The 18,966-nt window shown below is 43.3% G+C and overlaps 1 protein-coding gene across 13 annotated transcripts in view; it reads left to right on the forward strand.

Moving 5' to 3' along the window:
• NR3C2 (nuclear receptor subfamily 3 group C member 2) overlaps window positions 1-18,966 on the forward strand; it is a 375,513-nt gene that overhangs the window by 298,214 nt on the left and 58,333 nt on the right. For all 13 annotated transcript variants that reach the window (XM_070047457.2, XM_070047456.2, XM_070047454.2 and 10 more), the window contains 2 exons: window positions 7,619-7,963; window positions 10,107-10,251. In XM_070047457.2, coding sequence (XP_069903558.1) covers window positions 7,619-7,963; window positions 10,107-10,251 — 490 coding nt within the window. The remainder of the gene's footprint in view (window positions 1-7,618; window positions 7,964-10,106; window positions 10,252-18,966) is intronic.

An 18,966-nucleotide genomic window follows, 5' to 3' on the forward strand; every position in this document is an offset into this window, starting at 1 on the left:
CTGTACCACAAAGCCAGTTCCAAAGATACTTTCCAAAAAGAGGGGCCAGTGGGGTAGGAAGGAAGCACAGAGGATTTTAGGTGGGTTTTTCCCCTGGTGCTGGACGTCCTTTCAAGCTTGCAGTCTAAGATCACACTAGTTGTCCTTAGTGCATATTTTGGAAAAATATTTCTAAAATTATCTCTTAACCACACTGAGAAGCGTCATGGATTTATTCCTGGTTTTCAGACAAATGTGAACCAGAGAAGGGCCTTGCAGACAAATGTAAAGCTGGAATGTACCTTGGAGAATCTTATTTGCTTCCATCCTAAATTCCTTTATTCATTCTCTTCGGCCTTAGGGAAGAAGCACCCCCAGACAAGCAGAGCACTGCCCACCCATTCAACTTTAGCATTTTTAGAAACCAACATCACATGTTGTTGCTAATAATGCACTCTAGGCTCTGCCCATAACACATTCCAGAGTGCTTGAAGGAAGTTCTCCTAACCTCTGACCTGAATCCTCCTTTCGCCCCTTAAACCTTTTCTACCTTACCTTGACCTTGCTAATAAAAAGAAAACACGTACTTACCATGATTTGGCAAGTGCTTCTTTTAGTCTTCACAGCGGCCGTTGGCTTCTTATGACTGTCAGCCCCTGTTCTGGAAGCAGTCAACCCACCTTCTTTCTTTCATAACCAGCTTTTGTGTAGGACTTTGAGTGTGTAGCACTTGTCATTTTTTTGCTCCCGATGGATCCTTCCTCAAGGTGTATACTGGCACAACAATGACAGGGCCCAGGCAGGGGTTGGCACAAATAATTAACCCTCTGTCCCTGGGGCCCCTGGCTGTAAGGTTCCCTTCTCCTCACTGGTCTGCTATTGCCTGTGGTTCCCGTGAGAGATGCAGGGGGCTTCAGAATTGCAGGGTCTGCTCAGCCCCTGCTGCTCAGTCTGTCTTCTTTTTAATTTTTATTCTTTTTTTAGCTTATTTGAGAGGCAAAGAGGGGAACAGAATTCTCATTATCTGCCTCAGTCCCCAATGTGGGGATTTTACTCACAATGGCCAAAGCTGGATCAAGCCTAAACTAAGAACCCAGAACTTAATCAGCCTTCCACTTGGATGGCAGGGACCTAAGTACGAGAGCTATCACCTGCTACCTCCCAGGGTGCACATTGGCAGGAAGTGGGAATCTGGAGCAGAACCAGGACTCAAACCCAGGTACTCTGATAATGGGATGTGGATGTAAGTATCTCAAGTGGTGCCTTGACCACTGTGCCAAACACTGGCCCCTGTCTTGTTGGAATCTGATACCAGCTAAGATTTCAGCAGAAGAAAGCTCCAGAAGCTTCCCATCAATCGCCGAGAATCTGTTTCTCTGACACTCTGAACTGCCTTTTCCCGTGAGGCTGTGGCCTGGCTTAGTGCAGTCCGCAGCCTGGCCAGAGTCTGAGGCTGTGTTGTCTCCCCTTTAAAACTGGCTGAGCAGGAGCCCACACAACACATGTCTTCATGTGTGTACACATTCCTGAGTCTGGCTGGCGTGCAGAGACAAACGGGCATGGAAAACTTCAAGGCAGCAGAGGAGAAGAAAATATATAAATACAGAAAAACACAAATGTCCTAAAAATAATCACATTTACCATCCATCTAGCCCCAGAGTAACTCGCAAGGGGCTTCCGGTTTGGCCCCTTCCTGACTCCTGTCTGTCTCACAAAGGAAAGGCATCATTCTTGCCTCATGGGCTCGTCCTCGTCCAGAACCCTGTCACTGTCCCTGTAAAGTCAGAGAAACCCTGTTCTGAGGGCTCCATGAGCCTCTCTGCTCAGTTCCAGTGAGGGGCCCTGCTCTTAGGTGGGTCAGTGGCACCTGCCTAAGGGTTCATGTGGACAGCCAAGTGGCCTGGGCCCCATGGGCCTCGGGTCACACCAACAGCAGACCAGGGCGTGGTGGAAACTACGTAGAGGGACAGGAGAGCATAAAGTCCTGTGGAAAAAGCAAACAATTTCTCCATGCTATTATCTTTCCCTCTACATACAGTTCAGCCACAGCCTAATGACTTTAGTATGCATTAATCCAACTCTGGGATGAATATCCCTCATCAGGATTCAGATCTTGTTAGTCAATACGACATTGCTCACAAACCACATTGCTTTCTATGTATAGTAAGTGGACAGTAGCTTTTTGCTATGTAATTGGTAAACATTCTGCAACAATAACAATTGAATTATATTTGTTAGCTACAGATAAAGTTATTGATGGATTACTTTACATACAGATTAAAACTTAATACATGGGGATCCACTAATTGAGGATGTCTTTACTGTGGTTAAAGGTTGGGTTTGCGTTTACCTTACCATTTTACTATGCTAATAAAATCAATAATGCATGTTAATTTGTTAATTTATTTGCATTAATCTGAGCACATTTACAGATGTGTTTTAACAACACCCTGTTTTCAACTGTGTTAACCTCTCTCACAGTATTTATAAACAATTGAAATGCCACTTTAATATAATCAGTTGAGAAGCTGATAATTTATTCATGAAGTCAGTTTGGCCTTGGACCCTGACCCCTATCCTATTAGTTGTGTTACTTTGAGATCCACTTAGATGTTCTTTTTCCTATTAGTACAAATTAGGGCAGTTTTGCTGCCCAACCAATTAAACCTGTAGACAGAAGACATTCCTTCCTTTGGTTTCAGGGCACAAAAATACTTATAGTTGTCCCCTAGCTCCCAGGGTATCCCTCCTGTGACAGCAGAAACGCAAAGAGAGGGCTTGCACAGAGAGCACCATCAGGGTTGTTGGACTGAAATCAATGCCCCGTGCATGAGACCAGTGAGAGAAATGTATGTTAGTGAGGATAGGGGTAGGGAATGGGAAATCGCTGATAGCATTCTGCAGGCTGTAATTACAATTGGCCTGTGGTCACAATTACATTTGACCTGTGAACAGAAAAATAAATTTTTCAATATAATCCCAGTATATCCCATCTAATAGAAAGGAACTTCAAAGAGTTTGTGGGAAATGGGAAAGTTTATTTAGGTGTAAAAATTTTTGAAATCCATATAACAGGGGTATTCAAAAGTTCATGGAAAATACATATCATGAGAAAAGCTATGCATGGTTTTCAGATTTTTTGGACCAAAATAACTTTTTAAATTCCATTTCCTATAAACTCTCTGAAATACTCTCATATTTATTTCCAAAACTAAAATTTCAAAACTTGGCATGAAGCATTTCTCTAATGACAGAATTCTCACTTTAGTTTTTTTCTAGTGAAATATTGTGGTTCAAAAAAATCTTGTTTTACTCCAGATGCCTGTCTTTGGTTCTACAGAGGGATGAAAGGACTGTCCTGATTACCATTTCTCAGACTGGACAGTCTTTAAGCGATGCAGGTACCAGGTGAATCCACTCATCATTTTACTGTGGGGTGCAAGCATAATATCATTCCCGGCCAGCCATCTTGTCTCACAGTGGTTTGTGCACAGGGCAGGCAGCTGGTCCTATCAGCCGCCAGGAGGAGAGCAAACCAAACAGGAAACAGAAGCTCTCACCAGGCCATGGGTCAGTGCCTTGGCGTGTCTTGGGATCAAGTTTCACAGTTTTTATAGGTGCTCCCTGCTTTCTGTTGCACATACGGGTCAGAACCAGAGACTGAGCTCCTCCAGAACATTTTGTGGAGAATCTCTCTGGAGTTTTGTCTCCCCTCTGTGCCAAGGAGAGGTGACTACCAAGACACTGCTAATGACAAAGGACCTGGGGCCTGAGGGCTGCCACTAGGCACATGCTAGTGGCTATTACTTCCAGATAAAGGGACACTGTTCTTTCAAATGAGTTGAGGACAAACTAGGGCTAGTGAAAGTCACATTCATGCACCCTACACACACACACACACACACACACACACCACGCACACACACACACAGAGCTACAGTTGCTGGCAACTGAGCAATGCAGCATGGCTCTGGTTACCTGGGAACATGAAATCTCGAAATTCAGTGCCCGTTAATACCATGTTAACTTAGTAAAGTGCTAAAGAGTAGTAAGACCCAAAATTTATGTTCACAGATGCTGCGGCTAGTGGAAACATGCTCCTTAAATGTCTTTAGCGAAAAATCTATCTGTATAATTAGTAAACTTCCTAATTATGCACCTGGATTTGAAACTTGCACTAATCTTAAAGCATGCAAATAATACAAATCAAATAAAGAGAAATTCTAGCCCTAGATTCAAATCCTCACCCTGGTATATGCTGGTTCTGCAACCTTAAAAAAGTGATTAAGCTTTCTGTACTTCAGTTTCCTCACTTGTAAAGTGGAATAGTGCCTGATCCTAGGGTCATGGTGAGCCCTGGAATAATCACAACCTATAAAAAGCACTTTGAACTCTGCTTGGAGCCTAAGTGTTCAGGAAGTTTAGTTTACTGCTTGTTACTTGAGATACGGCATTTTAAGGCAAGCGACTCCACAAATGGATCATTACACAGTAGAAATTTTGAAAGGGAATAATAATTAACAATTCAGAAATTTTATCTTAAAAGCTCAGAGGCTTGCCTGTATTTCCCACAGGGAAGTAAATTAATAGTTCATATATGTAGTAATTTGTTCAAATTTGGGGGCTGGCAGTATGGCATACTTCACAAAGCAACCATCTGTAACACCAGCATCCCATGTGGGCACTGGTTTGTGTCTCAGCTGCTCCACTTCCAATCCAGCTCTCTGCTAATGCACCTGGGAAAGCATTAGAAGATGGCCCAAGTGCTTGGGTCCCTGTGCCCACATGGGAGACCCAAATAAAGCTCCTGTCTCCTGGCTTTGGCCTGACACATCCCTGGCTGTTATGGACATTTGGGGAGTGAACCGGGGGATGAAAGCTCTCTCTCTCTGTCGTCTTCTCTGTTTAACTCTGACTTTCAAATAAATAAGTAAATCTTTTTTTTAAAACTTTGATAAATTTTAAAATGAAATTATGTATTCAACATTTACCGAGCATGTATAAGCACCATGGGAAGTGATATGGTGTTACAGGACTGATTATGTAAGACATTATTACCAACTTTGGAGAGCTTCAATTTGAGACCATACTATGTATTAGAACAGTATAAAATTTTCAAGTGTTTCAGAAATGTTGCTTTGCCTACTTATGTAGCTATATTCCCTGTGATTTCAGAAAGGATAATTGGGTAAATACAGTTGACTACAGAATCTGCACGCAGAAGATATTTATTACCTGAAACTGCAAATAAATATAGATTAGTACTCCAAGTATTTCACATAAATTCACAAAAGTCACACATTAAATTAAATGTAACTTAAATGCCAAAAGTGATGTTGATAACCTGCTCACCAGGTTATACCATAGACCATAGCCTTCCGTAGACCCACTAGAGAAAATAAGTATTCTTCCTTGTGATATTTCATAGCATTGACCTTAAATCAGTCATGAGAATAAACACAGCATTGTAGACCTAAAGCTTAAAACAAAGATGAATTTTGCAATTAACTTGCAAGCAAATACCACTTTTAATAAAATTGGAAAATGTCACCCTCGGCTGTTTCTACTCAATCTAATTATGGTTAATCATAACATAAGAGGTAGTCTTATAAATAATGAGAACATTGTAATGAACTAGAATTTTTTAAAAATATTTATACAACTATGAGAAAGAAAAAAATATTTATACAACTTTGAGAAAGAAATAATATTGAAATGTTATCTCAGGTACTAGTAATAATGCCAACGTGTTTTTCATTTGCAATTTCCACTTAGCCTTCTGTGGGGAAACCTTGTCCCAAATGTTCAGATGAATCAGTTGAGGTTTAGAGGACAGTACCTGTAGCACAGAAGCAGTCCAAGGTGTCTAACTGCCCAAATGGGTAATTAATTCTGCTGAGGATTCTTCTCAAACCCGTACAGAGTCATCCATTGACTCGCATTTGGGACTATCTACGTGCTTTTTCTGTTCTTCTGTTTCATCTAATTTTTGAGGTACTTTACTGATTATTTTTTCCCGTGTTCAGCTGCTCAGTCATCCATCAGAAGCACATTAGTTGCTTCTGCTGTGTGCTCAGCACCACAGGGCAGTACTTTGTCAACAGCTTCCCATTACCATAAATGAATTCCACTTATCTGCTTTTCATTAAAATAATTCTAAAAATCAGATTTTTCTGCTTCTGACCTTTTATTGAAGGAAGAGTCTATAAATACAAATTATTGATGGAGCTTTAAAAATTATTCTGTTAATTTTAAATACCTTAAGACAGGACTTATGTCTTGTTTATCTTTTAAGCCCAATTCCAATCTGTAATGACTGTGTAGCAGATATAACATATCTGTTGTTGGTAACAACTTATCTTTTAAGTTTTTCTCTGAAGAAGGTGATAAATATTAATGAATTGTAAGCATGAAGGGTTATTTTTTAAATCCAGTTAATTGGTATAGTGTAGCACTACTTTATGTTAAATTTGGATCCTGTAAATTAGTCACATATGTTAGGATTAAGCAAAGGTATCTGGTTCTTAAAGAATTGTAAAATAAATTGAAAAGTTACGATTGCCAAGTAAGTTATTCCTACAGTTCTAAACTCAATGCCGCGCTTCGGAGCTTACTTCACTTTTCATTCATCCATTTATCTTCCCAATTACCTATCTTCATCCACCTCTCCCATCTCCCCCATCTCCCATATCTCCCATTATGATAGCATATGAAGTAATGTATCTTTCCTTTGAACTCTACTCCACATGAACTTGCTGTGTGATCTGGAGAAGATTATTTAAAAAAAAAAATTTGTTTATTTGAAAGGCAGAGTAACACCAAAGGAAGAAGAGGAAGAGGAAGAGGGAGAGGGAGAGGGAGAGGGAGAGGGAGAGGTACAGAGAAAGAATGAGAGGGAGATCTCCTATCCACTGGTCTACTCACCTAATGGCCACAACAACCAGGGCTTGGCCAAGCCAAAGCTAGGAGTCCAGAACTCCATCTAAGTCTCCCACCTGGGTGCAGGGACCCAAGTACTTGGGCCACCTTTGCTGCCTTCCCAGGCGCATCAGCAGTCAAACCAGCACTCCAGTGTGGATGCTGGTGACACAAGGCACGGCTTAACCCACTGCACCGAAACACTGGCCCTTTGGATAGATTGTTAACTTCTCTGGTGTAAACTTCATTTTTCTAAAGTGAAAATCTTAGCTCCTGCTCATAAAGCTGTTAAATTTGTTAGTGAGTTGAAGCATTTAGAACAGTAGGTATTCGTAGTAAGCATTCGGTCCTAGCATTTTCATTTTGTGATGTGTATCCTAGCGCTGTGGACAGGGCGAGGCCTGATCCTAGTGATGCCATTAGCAGGGTTCCTATGCAGCTTGGGCAGTGTCTTCAGGAGACAAGCAGTGACGACTTACAGAATGAATGAAAGGAGGGAGGAATCCATGCTCCTAACAACAAAGTAATAACAATTGAGCTATGTTTTCTCCTAGAAAAATAGGTGGAGGGTCATGTTCCTGATGGTATCAGAAGTGGTCTTTAGAGGGGAAAGTATACTTAAACCCATATAAATGAGCGTTTGTAATACATCTCATGGACGATGCATGTGTTCCAAAGATAGTTGTAACTTGGGCTTATCATGTGTGAATGTTGTTCACAGCTCGGAAGTCCAAGAAGCTGGGCAAGTTAAAAGGCATTCACGAGGAGCAGCCGCAGCAGCCCCCGCCCCCGCCGCCGCCCCCGCAGAGCCCCGAGGAAGGGACCACGTACATCGCTCCAGCCAAGGAGCCCTCGGTCAACAGCGCGCTGGTTCCTCAGCTCTCCACCATCTCTCGAGCACTCACACCTTCCCCTGCCATGGTCCTTGAAAGCATTGAACCTGAAATTGTGTATGCTGGCTACGACAGCTCCAAACCAGACACCGCCGAAAATCTGCTCTCCACGCTAAACCGCTTGGCTGGCAAACAGATGATACAAGTGGTGAAGTGGGCAAAGGTACTTCCAGGTAAGACCACGCCTCCATTCCCACCCACTCTGCAGCCTGCCCTACGTAGGCCACACCACGTTGGACGGTCCAGTAGGACTTAGCTTTCTATTAAATCCCAGTCATGAATTTTTCAGTCCAGATGACATCCATCCCAAGGGTCGGGAAAATCTGCTTAGCATGCTTATCTTTTCTGAGAATATAACAGTTCAGGATTCTGTCGTTAATATACAGAAACATTTCTCTTTGTTTAGGATTTATTTATTTATTTGAAGGCAGAGTTAGAGAGACAGAGATGTAGAGAGAGCTTCCATCTGCTGTTTCACTGCACAGATGGCCATAATGGCCAGGGCTGGGTCAGGATGAAGCCAGGAGCTTCCCCGTGGGTGGCAGGGGCCCAAACACTTGGGCCATCTTCCATTGCTTTTCCCAGCCATTAGCGGGGAACTGGATCAGAAGTGGAGCAGCTGGGACTCGAACCAGTGTCCATATGGGATGCTGGCATCACGGGCAATGACTTTACCCACTACGCCACAGCACAAGCCCAGAGACATTTCTTAGGTGGCTAGCTGACATGGAAAATATCATCCTGAAAATATCAATCAAGTAGAATACCATATTTGTGACAGGACACGCTGAGCCCATTATTAGCAACTCATAACCAAGGCTAATATAAGCACAGGCCAAAGAAGCCAAGGCCTATAAAGTCAGTGCTAAGAGACTCTAAGACTCATCTATCTAAAAACTACACTGTGGGGACAGTGCTCTGGCACAGGGGGTTAAAGATCCAGCCTGCAGTGCTGGCATCCCCTGTGGGCGCCAGTTCCAGTCCCAGCTGCTCCACTTATGATCCAGCTCCCTGCAATGCACTGGGAAAGCAGCAGAGACCCGGAAGAAGCTCCTGTCCCCTGGCTGGCTTCAAATTGGCGCAGCTCCAGCCATTACAGCCATTTGGGGAGTGAACCAGAAAATGGAAGACTTTCTCTCTCTCTCTCTCTCTCTCTCTGCCTCTCTGAACACTGTCTTTCAAATAAATAATAAATCTAAGCCGGCGCCATGGCTCACTAGGCTAACCCTCCGCCTTGCAGCGCCTGCACACTGGGTTCTAGTCCCGGTCAGGGCGCCGGATTCTGTCCCGGTTGCCCCTCTTCCAGGCCAGCTCTCTGCTGTGGCCAGGGAGTGCAGTGGAGGATGGCCCAAGTGCTTGGGCCCTGCACCCCATGGGAGACCAGGATAAGCACCTGGCTCCTGCCATGGGATCAGCGCGGTGCGCTGGCCGCAGAGTGCCAGCCACGGCGGCCATTGGAGGGTGAACCAACGGCAAAAGGAAGACCTTTCTCTCTGTCTCTCTCTCTCACTGTCCACTCTGCCTGTCAAAAAAAAAAAAAAATCTAAAAATACTGTCAGTGTAGCCTCAGCTCCCTGGAAATCATTCTTGAAATTCTTCTCATAGTAATTTGTTGTGCTGTGTAATTTTGTTAACAAGGACCCTATCCCTCTACATTAACATCATCCAGCAACATTAGCCCATTGTCTCTGCTCACTTATCTACAGCAGTTTCTTAGATTACCTGTGGTCAACCAGAAGCTGTAAGAAAAAAGACTGGGGCAGGGGTGGCTCCGAGGACTGATTCTCTGAAGAGGAGTTTGCCTAGATGATCTGTGTGATGCCATGGGAACGCAGTGGCTGAGAGCAGGAACAGTGACCCCAAAAGGAAGACACAGCTGTCAACCTGTGTCCTTACCCCAGCCTACACGAAGCACAGGATGATATTTTTAAGGCCCACGCACTCATGAAAACTAAAATCTGTTTCCATTATTGCAGATAGGCAGGTGTTGACAATTACTAAATCACCCTTTATCTGGATGTCTTTAATTTTAAGTAGGACAAAGCAAATTTTACAGCTAGGTACATGTTATTTCATTTTGGGCTGTCATCCACACTGAAGCCCACAGAGGTCTCTAGAATGAGTTTGCCCTGGTGGTTGACCCTCACGAAGCATGGAGGGTGAATTAAAAGTGAATCCCTGAACAGGGCTGGGCAGTGGTGGGTGCACTGTGTCTCTCAGAGAAAGGCGGCTGTTGGGGATTGACTGAAGCCGCTTCCTCCTAGAACGTGCGTAAATGCTAAGTGTATGTCTGTGATTAATTGTTCTGTTCTTCAGGATTTAAAAACTTGCCTCTTGAGGACCAAATTACCCTAATCCAGTATTCTTGGATGTGTCTGTCATCATTTGCCTTGAGCTGGAGATCGTACAAACATACGAACAGCCAATTTCTCTATTTCGCACCAGACCTCGTCTTTAATGAGTAAGTACCTATTAATTAGCCTTCATAAAACACCCTGCACAGTTATTTGTGATGCATTTTTATCACCTCTAAACAGGCATATGCCTGTGAAATAATCTACTGATGGGGCATTTTTTAAGAGTTAAAAAATCTATAGCTTTCTTGAGAGCTTAAAAATGACTTTTTGTAAGTTTATGATGTACACTTCTGAGTGAGTGTGTGTGTGTGTGTGTGTGTGTGTATAAAGCAGTATATATAAATCCCATATAATAGGTTGTGGGAATTGTCCCAAAAGAAAAGATGATCCAGTTGGCTCTGAAAAGTTGACCAGTACAAAGCCACAATTAATAGAAAACAGTCTCTTTTGGTATCTCCTCCAGTTGGGAAGACTATCTAATTTCTAGGAAATGTGAATGTGTAAAGTGCCAGTTTTTGTGAGCATCCTATAAAGCTGCTTTTGTTAGCAGTATACAGCTGCTCAGTGTGTTTTCATGACAATCATAATTACCCTTCTTTGCAATCATAAAAGAAGCCAAAATGTTATTCTGTAGTGAAACGTTTTTAGTTTTTCAATGAATTTTAAAAGCTCAAAAGAATTGTCATAGATTTTTCCTGGGCAGGAATCCCTTCCTACTTTCTGTTTACATTTGGACACCGTGTGCATTCCACATTAACACATTTCATTTATGTTGATATCCAGCAGTGCTTCTTTGTGACTGTTGGGTCAAGAAATCCTTAAAAAGGGAACATTTGAATTATGATAGTAACCACATCCATATTCTAACAGATGGCTCTCTCTAGAGATATGAAAATAGGGTTTTCAGGAGAGGAAGAGAGGAGAACTAGATTGGTGATTAAAAGAAATTGTAAAAAGATAGTAGCGCCAAGATGCCTCGGTAGTAACTTACCTGAGAGTACCAGATCGCCATGGAGACACTTTTTTCCCAAATGTAAATGAGAAATAACAGTTGTGGGCTTTTTAGACAGACCCTCTTGGTGATCAGAAGGACTACTTCTGGTACCGCATACATTTGCACTAAAAGCTGAACAGCGGTCTTGCAGATTCTAATAGACTTATTTCCTTTGATCATCAGCTGATATTATTAACTACCAAGTCTGTTTTTAATTATGTTCTTTAAACCAAAAGAAAAAACATATTAAGAGAGAAATATAGATAAATAGAAGTCTCTATTAGTGTCATCAGTGTACATGTGTCTGGCTTTGTTTTAACAGAAAAATAAAGCAATCAATTTAATCTTAGTGTATTTATTAATTTTCTCATAAAATATATATGTGCAGAACTTGCCCTTTTAAACTGCACAGTTCCATAGCCCGGATCATGTTCATACTGCTGTGCACCTACCACCACTCATCGTCTCCAGTACTTTTGCATCATCTCAGACTGAAGCTCTGAACCCACTCAATCAAAACGTCCCATGTTCCCTCACCCAGGCCCCTGATGGCCTCTAGTCTATGGATTTAGCTACTTCAGACATTTCATACATGTACAACCTCTATCCTTTTGTGTCTGGCTTGTTTGAGCCTGATATTTTTTATCTTCATCCATCTTGTAGCTTGAGCAAGAATTTCGTGCTAAATTTTGAATAGTATTTCCTTGTATGAGTATAGAACCAGTCCTCGTTATGTGGGGATTCCGTATTTGTGAATTTGCCCACATCTTGCTTTCAATGCTTGGGAACATAATCCTAGGAGTAGAACTTCTGGTGCATATGGAAATTATGTGTTGAACTTTTTTGAGGAACTGCCAAGCTATTTTCCACCACAGTTGAACCATTTTATTCTACCAGCAGGGTTCAAATTTTCTCTGCATTCCTGCCAACACTTTTTCTTCATGGTCACCCTAGTGGGCTTGAGGTAGTATATCATCATGGCTTTGATTTGCATTTCTTTAATGATTAGTGGTGTTGGGACATCTTTTTATATGCTTATTGTAAATCTTCTTTGGAGAAATGTCTGTTCCAGGTCTTTGCCCATTTCTTTATTTGAATGGTTAAAACTTTTGTTCTTGGATTATAGGTGTTCTTATATTTTGGATATTAAACCTCTGTCAGATATATTATTTCTAAATATTTTTTCCATTTCTGTGGGTTATCTTTTCACTCTCTCAAAAATGATCCATTGATGTGCAAAAGTTCTTAATTTTAATGGACTCCAATATAATTTTTCTTTTTGTTGCCTTTGCTTTTGGTGTCATCTACTAATTTTTAATTGTGTTGTAAACATCTGACTATTAAGAATTCAAAGTACATATGCAGAATAGTCTTTTTTAACAAATGAAATTCGGGGGAAAGCATTTTATATTTGAAAATCTCATTGGTATGTCCTTGTGAAAGTCCCAGACTGGTACGTTTCCAGTACCTCACATTGTGCCTGAGGCTGAGTGAGTACACCATACATATTAGCCCAATAAATGAACTATTGAACAAATGAACCAAACCATATACTACTGATCAATGAGTCTGGAAGGGGCCTTTTAAGTTAAGAAGATGAAATTGATGATAAAGGAGTGTGATTCGGGGAGGCTTTGTTTTCATGAACAAAGACATTGTTATATTTAAAACAGGGAATAAAAACCTGAATAGTTGATCATCTGTGTTTGCATTCAACTTTGAAATGGATCTGAAAAGTCTCAGAGACTTTCTCAGCTGTGTATTAGCAATATTGATGAGGGAGGAAAGTCGGGAAGTAGGGAAAGATAAAAGAAGCATTCTTGCTAGTTTTTTTAAATCAAATATGGGAGTTAATAAATGAGTCAATACTTCAATATAGAACGGTACTTATCCTGAACTCAAACCTTTCAAATATATTTTAAGTTATTAATTATTTAATTTTTCTTTGAAACAGCTTACCACATGAGAGGGTACTTAAAAAAATCCATGGAAAATGGAATTTGAAGATAAGTTTATTGTGGTACAAAAAATTTTTAAATTTGTGGATTGTTTTTTCATTATATGCATTTCCCATTAACTTTTTTAAACCCTTCATATTGTTAGATTACTGCAAATATTTGCATTGCTTATCAATTCAGTGTGTGTATGTAATGTGTGTGTATGTGGTGTGTGTGTGTGTGTGTGTGTGTGTGTTTATATTCCTGAGCCACTGGAGGTAACGTCCATGCCTGGGCCTTCACCCCGGTGATGCCAGGGTGAGTGACAGGTGAGGGCCAGGAGATGCTAGAGGAGCTGGGGACTTGGGAGCTCATGCTCCTCTGTTTTCCCTCCACTATCCCCAGGCTACTTCCCTTTCTACTTCCCTCAGCTTGTAATGTCTTACTTTCCCTTGGCTGACAGCCTGTGAGATGCCCGTGGTCTCCTCCTTCTCCTTCTCTGCCTTCCCCAGCCCTCCCTAGCACCCCTCCTCTCTTCAGTCTCTCACACAGTCACACAAAAATGACCTCTTTCCTTCCTGTCACTGAAAAGCCAGCCGCTTTCTGAAATTTCCAGTTTCTGTAAACCTCTAGGTGAGTACTGTATGCAGGGATCATTTTTAAAAGGAAAAAGGGTGGGCCTGAGACCGACCTTGCTGATGGGCCCTGTGAAAGCCCAGGCCTGCTCCAGCCAGCTCCTGAGGGTATCTGTTGTTTGTGGGACAAGAGCAGCAGCTCCCCCTGTGGGTGGCAGTGCGGGCGCTGCCAGGTTCTGCCTAGCTCCTCTGCTGCGTGCTCTTCTGCACCTGGCGTTCCATGCTTACCTTGGAGCTGGTGCACTTTGAGACCCCTGAGTAAGGAAAAGCAGTGTCATAAGTGGAAAGTGGAGTGGTCTGTCCTTGTCTGCAAAGGACAGAAGCCCCGCAGGTGGAATCACCTCTGTTTGCACAAAGGGGAGGCACAGATACCATCTTGTCCCAGCAGCCAGCTTGCCTCGGTTCCTTTTCTCCAGTGGAGTAACAAATTACAGTTCAGAGAGACGAAAGTAAGGACAGTAGAGCAAAAGCATACTGAAATATGTTCCAAGGGAGGAACGGGCCAGGAGAGGGTGCACATGGCAACCTGTCGTTTTTGGTTTGGGGCTTTTATCCCTAAAGTATGAAGGGCATTGACTGGTGTGTTGTGGTCATGATGCTCGTGATTGGCATTTGTGACCGCCATCTGGGAGTTGCAAGCCTCTGTGTTCTCTGGGCTTCTGACTTGGCTGAGTTCCCATTTTATCAGGATGCTTTAGCCACAGTTAAACCGCAAAGTAGGCTGACTTGAGTGGGTTCCAACAAAGAGCAGGAACCCTGGCCCCTCCCCTGGGTGAGGGTTTCATGAGTCCTCCTCAGTCACTGCGGCCTGATTGCCTGACAGCCTCACTGAAGAGCAGATGGGCAGAGGAGCTCCTGGGGAAGTGGGTGGGCCTGAGCAAGTTTTGTAAGCCGCAGGTAGTCATTGAGTGGCGCATGGGGACAGAGGAAGGGCAGATACAATGTCCACAACAGTTTCCCCTTTCCCTCTTTTCTCCTATCTTCAATAAAAACAACAAAAACCCTACAGTATTTCCTCCCCTTTATCAGCCTGCCATGGGATTGGAGTAAAAGTCACTTCTAGGTCTTTGAGCAGAGGAATCAAGAGGAGGGAAATTCTTAAAGAGACAGGTAGCTTGGCTGTGATGCTGCCATCAGTTACTGCTCACATTAACAAAGGCTTCCAAATTGAGCCTGCAAAAGACAGGGACTGCCCTTACCTGAGTAAGGTGGACACACTGAAGAGAGTAGCACAAAGGGCTCACCAAAACCTTTGTGAAGAAATGCAATTAAAAAAATAAGTCTACTTTGGTACAAAAAAATTTGAAATTCCATACATAGCTTTTTCATAGTACGTATTTTCTGTGAACTCTTTGACTATGCCATGTATTCATTTAAGACTAATACCATGGGTAGATTTCTTTTTTTTTTTTTAGAATTATTTTATTTGAAAGAAGAGTTACAGAGAGAAGTAGAGCCAGGGAGGGAGGGAGGGAGGGAGGGAGGGAGGGAGGAAGAGAGAGAGAGAGAGAGAGAGAGAGAGAGAGAGAGAGAGAGAAAGAGAAAAAGAGAAAGAGAAAGAGAAAAAGAGAAAGAGAAAGAGAAAGAGAAAGAGATAGAGATCGAGATCTTCCATTCTGCTGGTTCACTCCCCAAATGACCACAACGGGCAGAGCTGAGCTGATCCGAAGCCAGGAGCCAGGAGCTTCTTCCAGGTCTCTCCACGTGGGTGCAGGGACTCAAGGACTTGGGCCATTTTCTATTGCTTTCCCAGGTTATAACAGAGAGCTGGATTGGAAGTGGAGCAGCAAGGACTCGAACTGGCACCCATATGCGATGGCAGCGTTGCAGGCTGGGGCTTTAACCTGCTGTGCCACAGCGCCGGCCCCATCATGGGTTTTCTAAGTCACTTCATAAGCTGTGTTTCTCGCCAACCCCTGCCTCTTTTCCAGCCCACTCTTTGGAGAAGGTGATAAGGGACATTGATTCTGTCTATTCATTCAGCAAATATTTAGTGAGCTACTTGAATATACCAAGCCCTGTTCTAGGCACTAGAAGACAATGACATTCCCCTCCTTCATGGAGTTTACACCATACTGGTTGGCAGATAGGTGCATGGGAGAGCAGAGAAGTAGGGCAGCATGGAGAAGATGTGCCACCTTACAGCATCGCCAGGTGACATACTCGGGTGACATACTGTCATCCTTGAGTGCAGCAGAAGTGATGCCTCCCAGAGCAGGTGCAGTGCTAATCAGGTCCTCCACAGGACTCTTCTGAAGCCCTGAGCTCATCTTTGACCCAGACTCTTTGCACCTGCCACTTGCCCTGTATTGGAAGATGGCCCCTTCCCACCTTCTTGTCTCAGCTCACAATATGCCTGTGCAAACACATGGTGGTCCCTGACCACCACAGCTAGAGTGGACGCCCTGCCCCCACACCCTCACCATTTTGTCACACATTTATTTTCTTCCTGGAGAGTCTCCTGCCTCCATCATGTTGGCTCTGGGAGGACAAGAACCGGGCCTATCTGGTTAACCTTGGCATTCCAGATGGTTAACATTGGCATTCCAGGACCCAGATACTGTCTGGCATTCTCTAAGGGCTTAATTAGCTAATTTGTCTAAAATGCTATTATTTGCTGCTGTCTCTCTGAGAACCTCTGCGCCAGCCAAATCAGCCTTTCTCTTCCTTGGTCCTAGCATTATCTCAAGTCCACCCCTAATGATGCTTCCTCGTGGTGACTTCTCCTACCCCTAAAGAGTGACTCCCCCCACCCCAGAACTCCTCATACCCCTTCTTTATACCACTCCCTTTCAGTATTGATCAGGTAGCAATGTTTGTGTTCAACATGCATTCATCACTCTAGATATACTATGAACTCCTAGAACACAGTAAAGTTTTTTTTTTTTCTTTTTAGATTTATTTGAAAGAGTTACACAGAGAGAGGAGAGGCAGAGAGAGAGAGATGTCCTCCATCCAATGGTTCACTCCCCAGATGGCTGCAACGGCCAGAACTGTGTCGATCTGAAGCCAGGAGCTTCTTTCAGGTCTCCCACATGGTGCAGGGTCCCAAGCGCTTGGGCCATCTTCTACTGCTTTCCCAGGCTATAGCAGAGAGCTGGATTGGAGGTGCAACATCCGGTTCTCGAACTGGCGCCCATATAGGCTGCTGGCACTTCAGGCCAGGGCGTTAACCTGTTGAGCCACAGCACGTCTTCAGGCCCTTCTGGGTGGGACCCAAGGAGCCCCTCCTCGAGTGGGCAGAGCTCAAGAGAGGAGGAGTCCTAGTTAGTACATTTTCCTCCTTTCTTGCCAAGTTCTCTCTTCCCTCTAAGCAAGCTGATTAAATTAGGGGGCCAGCTGCCCCGCGAAGCTCCAGGAGCAGCCGGAAGCGGAAGCCTCCCGAGGCTTCTCTGTGATTCCGTGGTCGCACGGGCGCCCAGAAGCCGAGTCGGATTTTCCGGAAGCCAAACACAGTAAAGTTTTAAAAATTATCCATAGTGTCTAACAAATTGCTCTATGTGTATCTATAATTGGCCTAATAAGAAACTTGTTTTGTTAATGGGACTGTTTCTGGTTCAAGGGTCAGAGAGAAGGTCCCTGATGTAACTTTACCATTCAATGCTTTTGGGGGCTGAGGGTAGAAACTTAATGAAAATGATTCATTTTGTAGTTTTTTTGAAATTTTACTTCAGGAATATTAACATTTCTTGCATGATGTTTCTTGTGGTGTACTTTAGAAATTTTCTAAGAAATTAATGAAGCTGGGTAATTGCCAGTATAGTATGAAATTAAAACAAAACAAATACGACACTGCAAATGGAGTGAATGGCTTAAACTATATGTAACTCTCCTGGGAACAGAGAGTAGTGATGATGCAAGAAATATATCCAAGCTTTACTCTGGCTAACCAAAGGAAGCTATTTTTCATTTAGAATCAGAATCCAAACCAGTTTAAGATCATATGTTATCCTTAAAAGCTTAGTGTGGCTAATATTAGCATGTTGCTTTTTATTTCAGTTAATGTACTTAAGGGTTTTAGTCTCTACAGAAAAAAATAATCTTAAATTTCAAACATTATTGGAATATATTTATTGAAAGTTTAATAGTGATAATTATTTTTTATGCTATGATTCTATTGCAAGATTGGGGCAGGTAGTGAGGAATGAATGGGACAGTTACAGCCTAAAGAAGGGCTCCAGGCCTCCTCCCATGACAAGGGGAAACCAAAGATGATGGCTTCGATGGCACCACTCTGGACTAAAGATCACACTGGAGGGTCTTGATATATAAAGTGGTCTCTGAACTTGTGTCTTTGGTTACTTCTGAAGCCAAACTGAGCCCCATGATTGTTCTTTTTTTCTTTTTCAATCACTCATGAGTGATGTTGGTTACCTATTATCCATCACTCCCACCCATGAACTCTAAGCTAGTTTAATAGGGTTGTGTGGGCTAATTTTCTCTCAAGAGGTTAATGTGCCCAGGGTTCTAGCATTTGAGACTTTTCTTTCAAGCTAGAAGAATGAGCGTTTAGGCTAGTCATTGAGATGCCTGCACTAATTCCCAACCTTTACTTCCTGACCCCAGCTTGCTGCCAGTGCAGACCCTGGGAGGCAGCAGGTGAGAGCTCGAGTGACTGATCCTCACCACCCACGGGGGGCCCTAGGTCTATTCCTGGCTCCTAGCTCTGGCCCCAGCCAGCTCTAGCCATTGTTTGCATCTGGGAAGTGAAACAGCAGATGGGGGTGTCCTGAGAGAGAGGATCTTCCATCCACTCGTTCCCTCCCCAAATGGCCACCACGACTAGGACTGAAGCCAGGAACCAGGAGCTTCATCTGGGTCTCTCAAGTGACTTCGAGCCTCCTTCCTCTGCTTTCCCAGGTGTATTAGCAGGGAGCTGGATCAGAAGTGGAGCAACCAGGACACAAACTGGCACCCTCATGGGATGCTGGCACTTTCAGGCAGTGGCTTTACCCACTGCACCACAGCGCTGGCCCCTCCAAATTTTTCTAAGATGAAAGAAAGAAGTGGAGGATGGAGGGAAACAAACCAATCACAGTTGAAGACCCAAGCCACCTGTGCGTGTGGGTCCTCAGTGTGGCAGCAGGCATGTGGCCCAAGCCACACCTGTGGCAGCTCTGCCTGACCCCAGCATCACAGATGATGTTGGTCCTCTTCCTTGAAACAATAGCATTGGTAATTGACAAACTGCCCCCTTCCTTCTTGCCAGTTCTGTGATGTCACTCTGCTTACAGGAGCACTGCAGGTCGAAAG

This window comes from Oryctolagus cuniculus, chromosome 8, assembly GCF_051225735.1.
Source record: "Oryctolagus cuniculus isolate XC-2025 breed Fujian yellow rabbit chromosome 8, ASM5122573v1, whole genome shotgun sequence".
NCBI lineage: Eukaryota > Metazoa > Chordata > Mammalia > Lagomorpha > Leporidae > Oryctolagus > Oryctolagus cuniculus.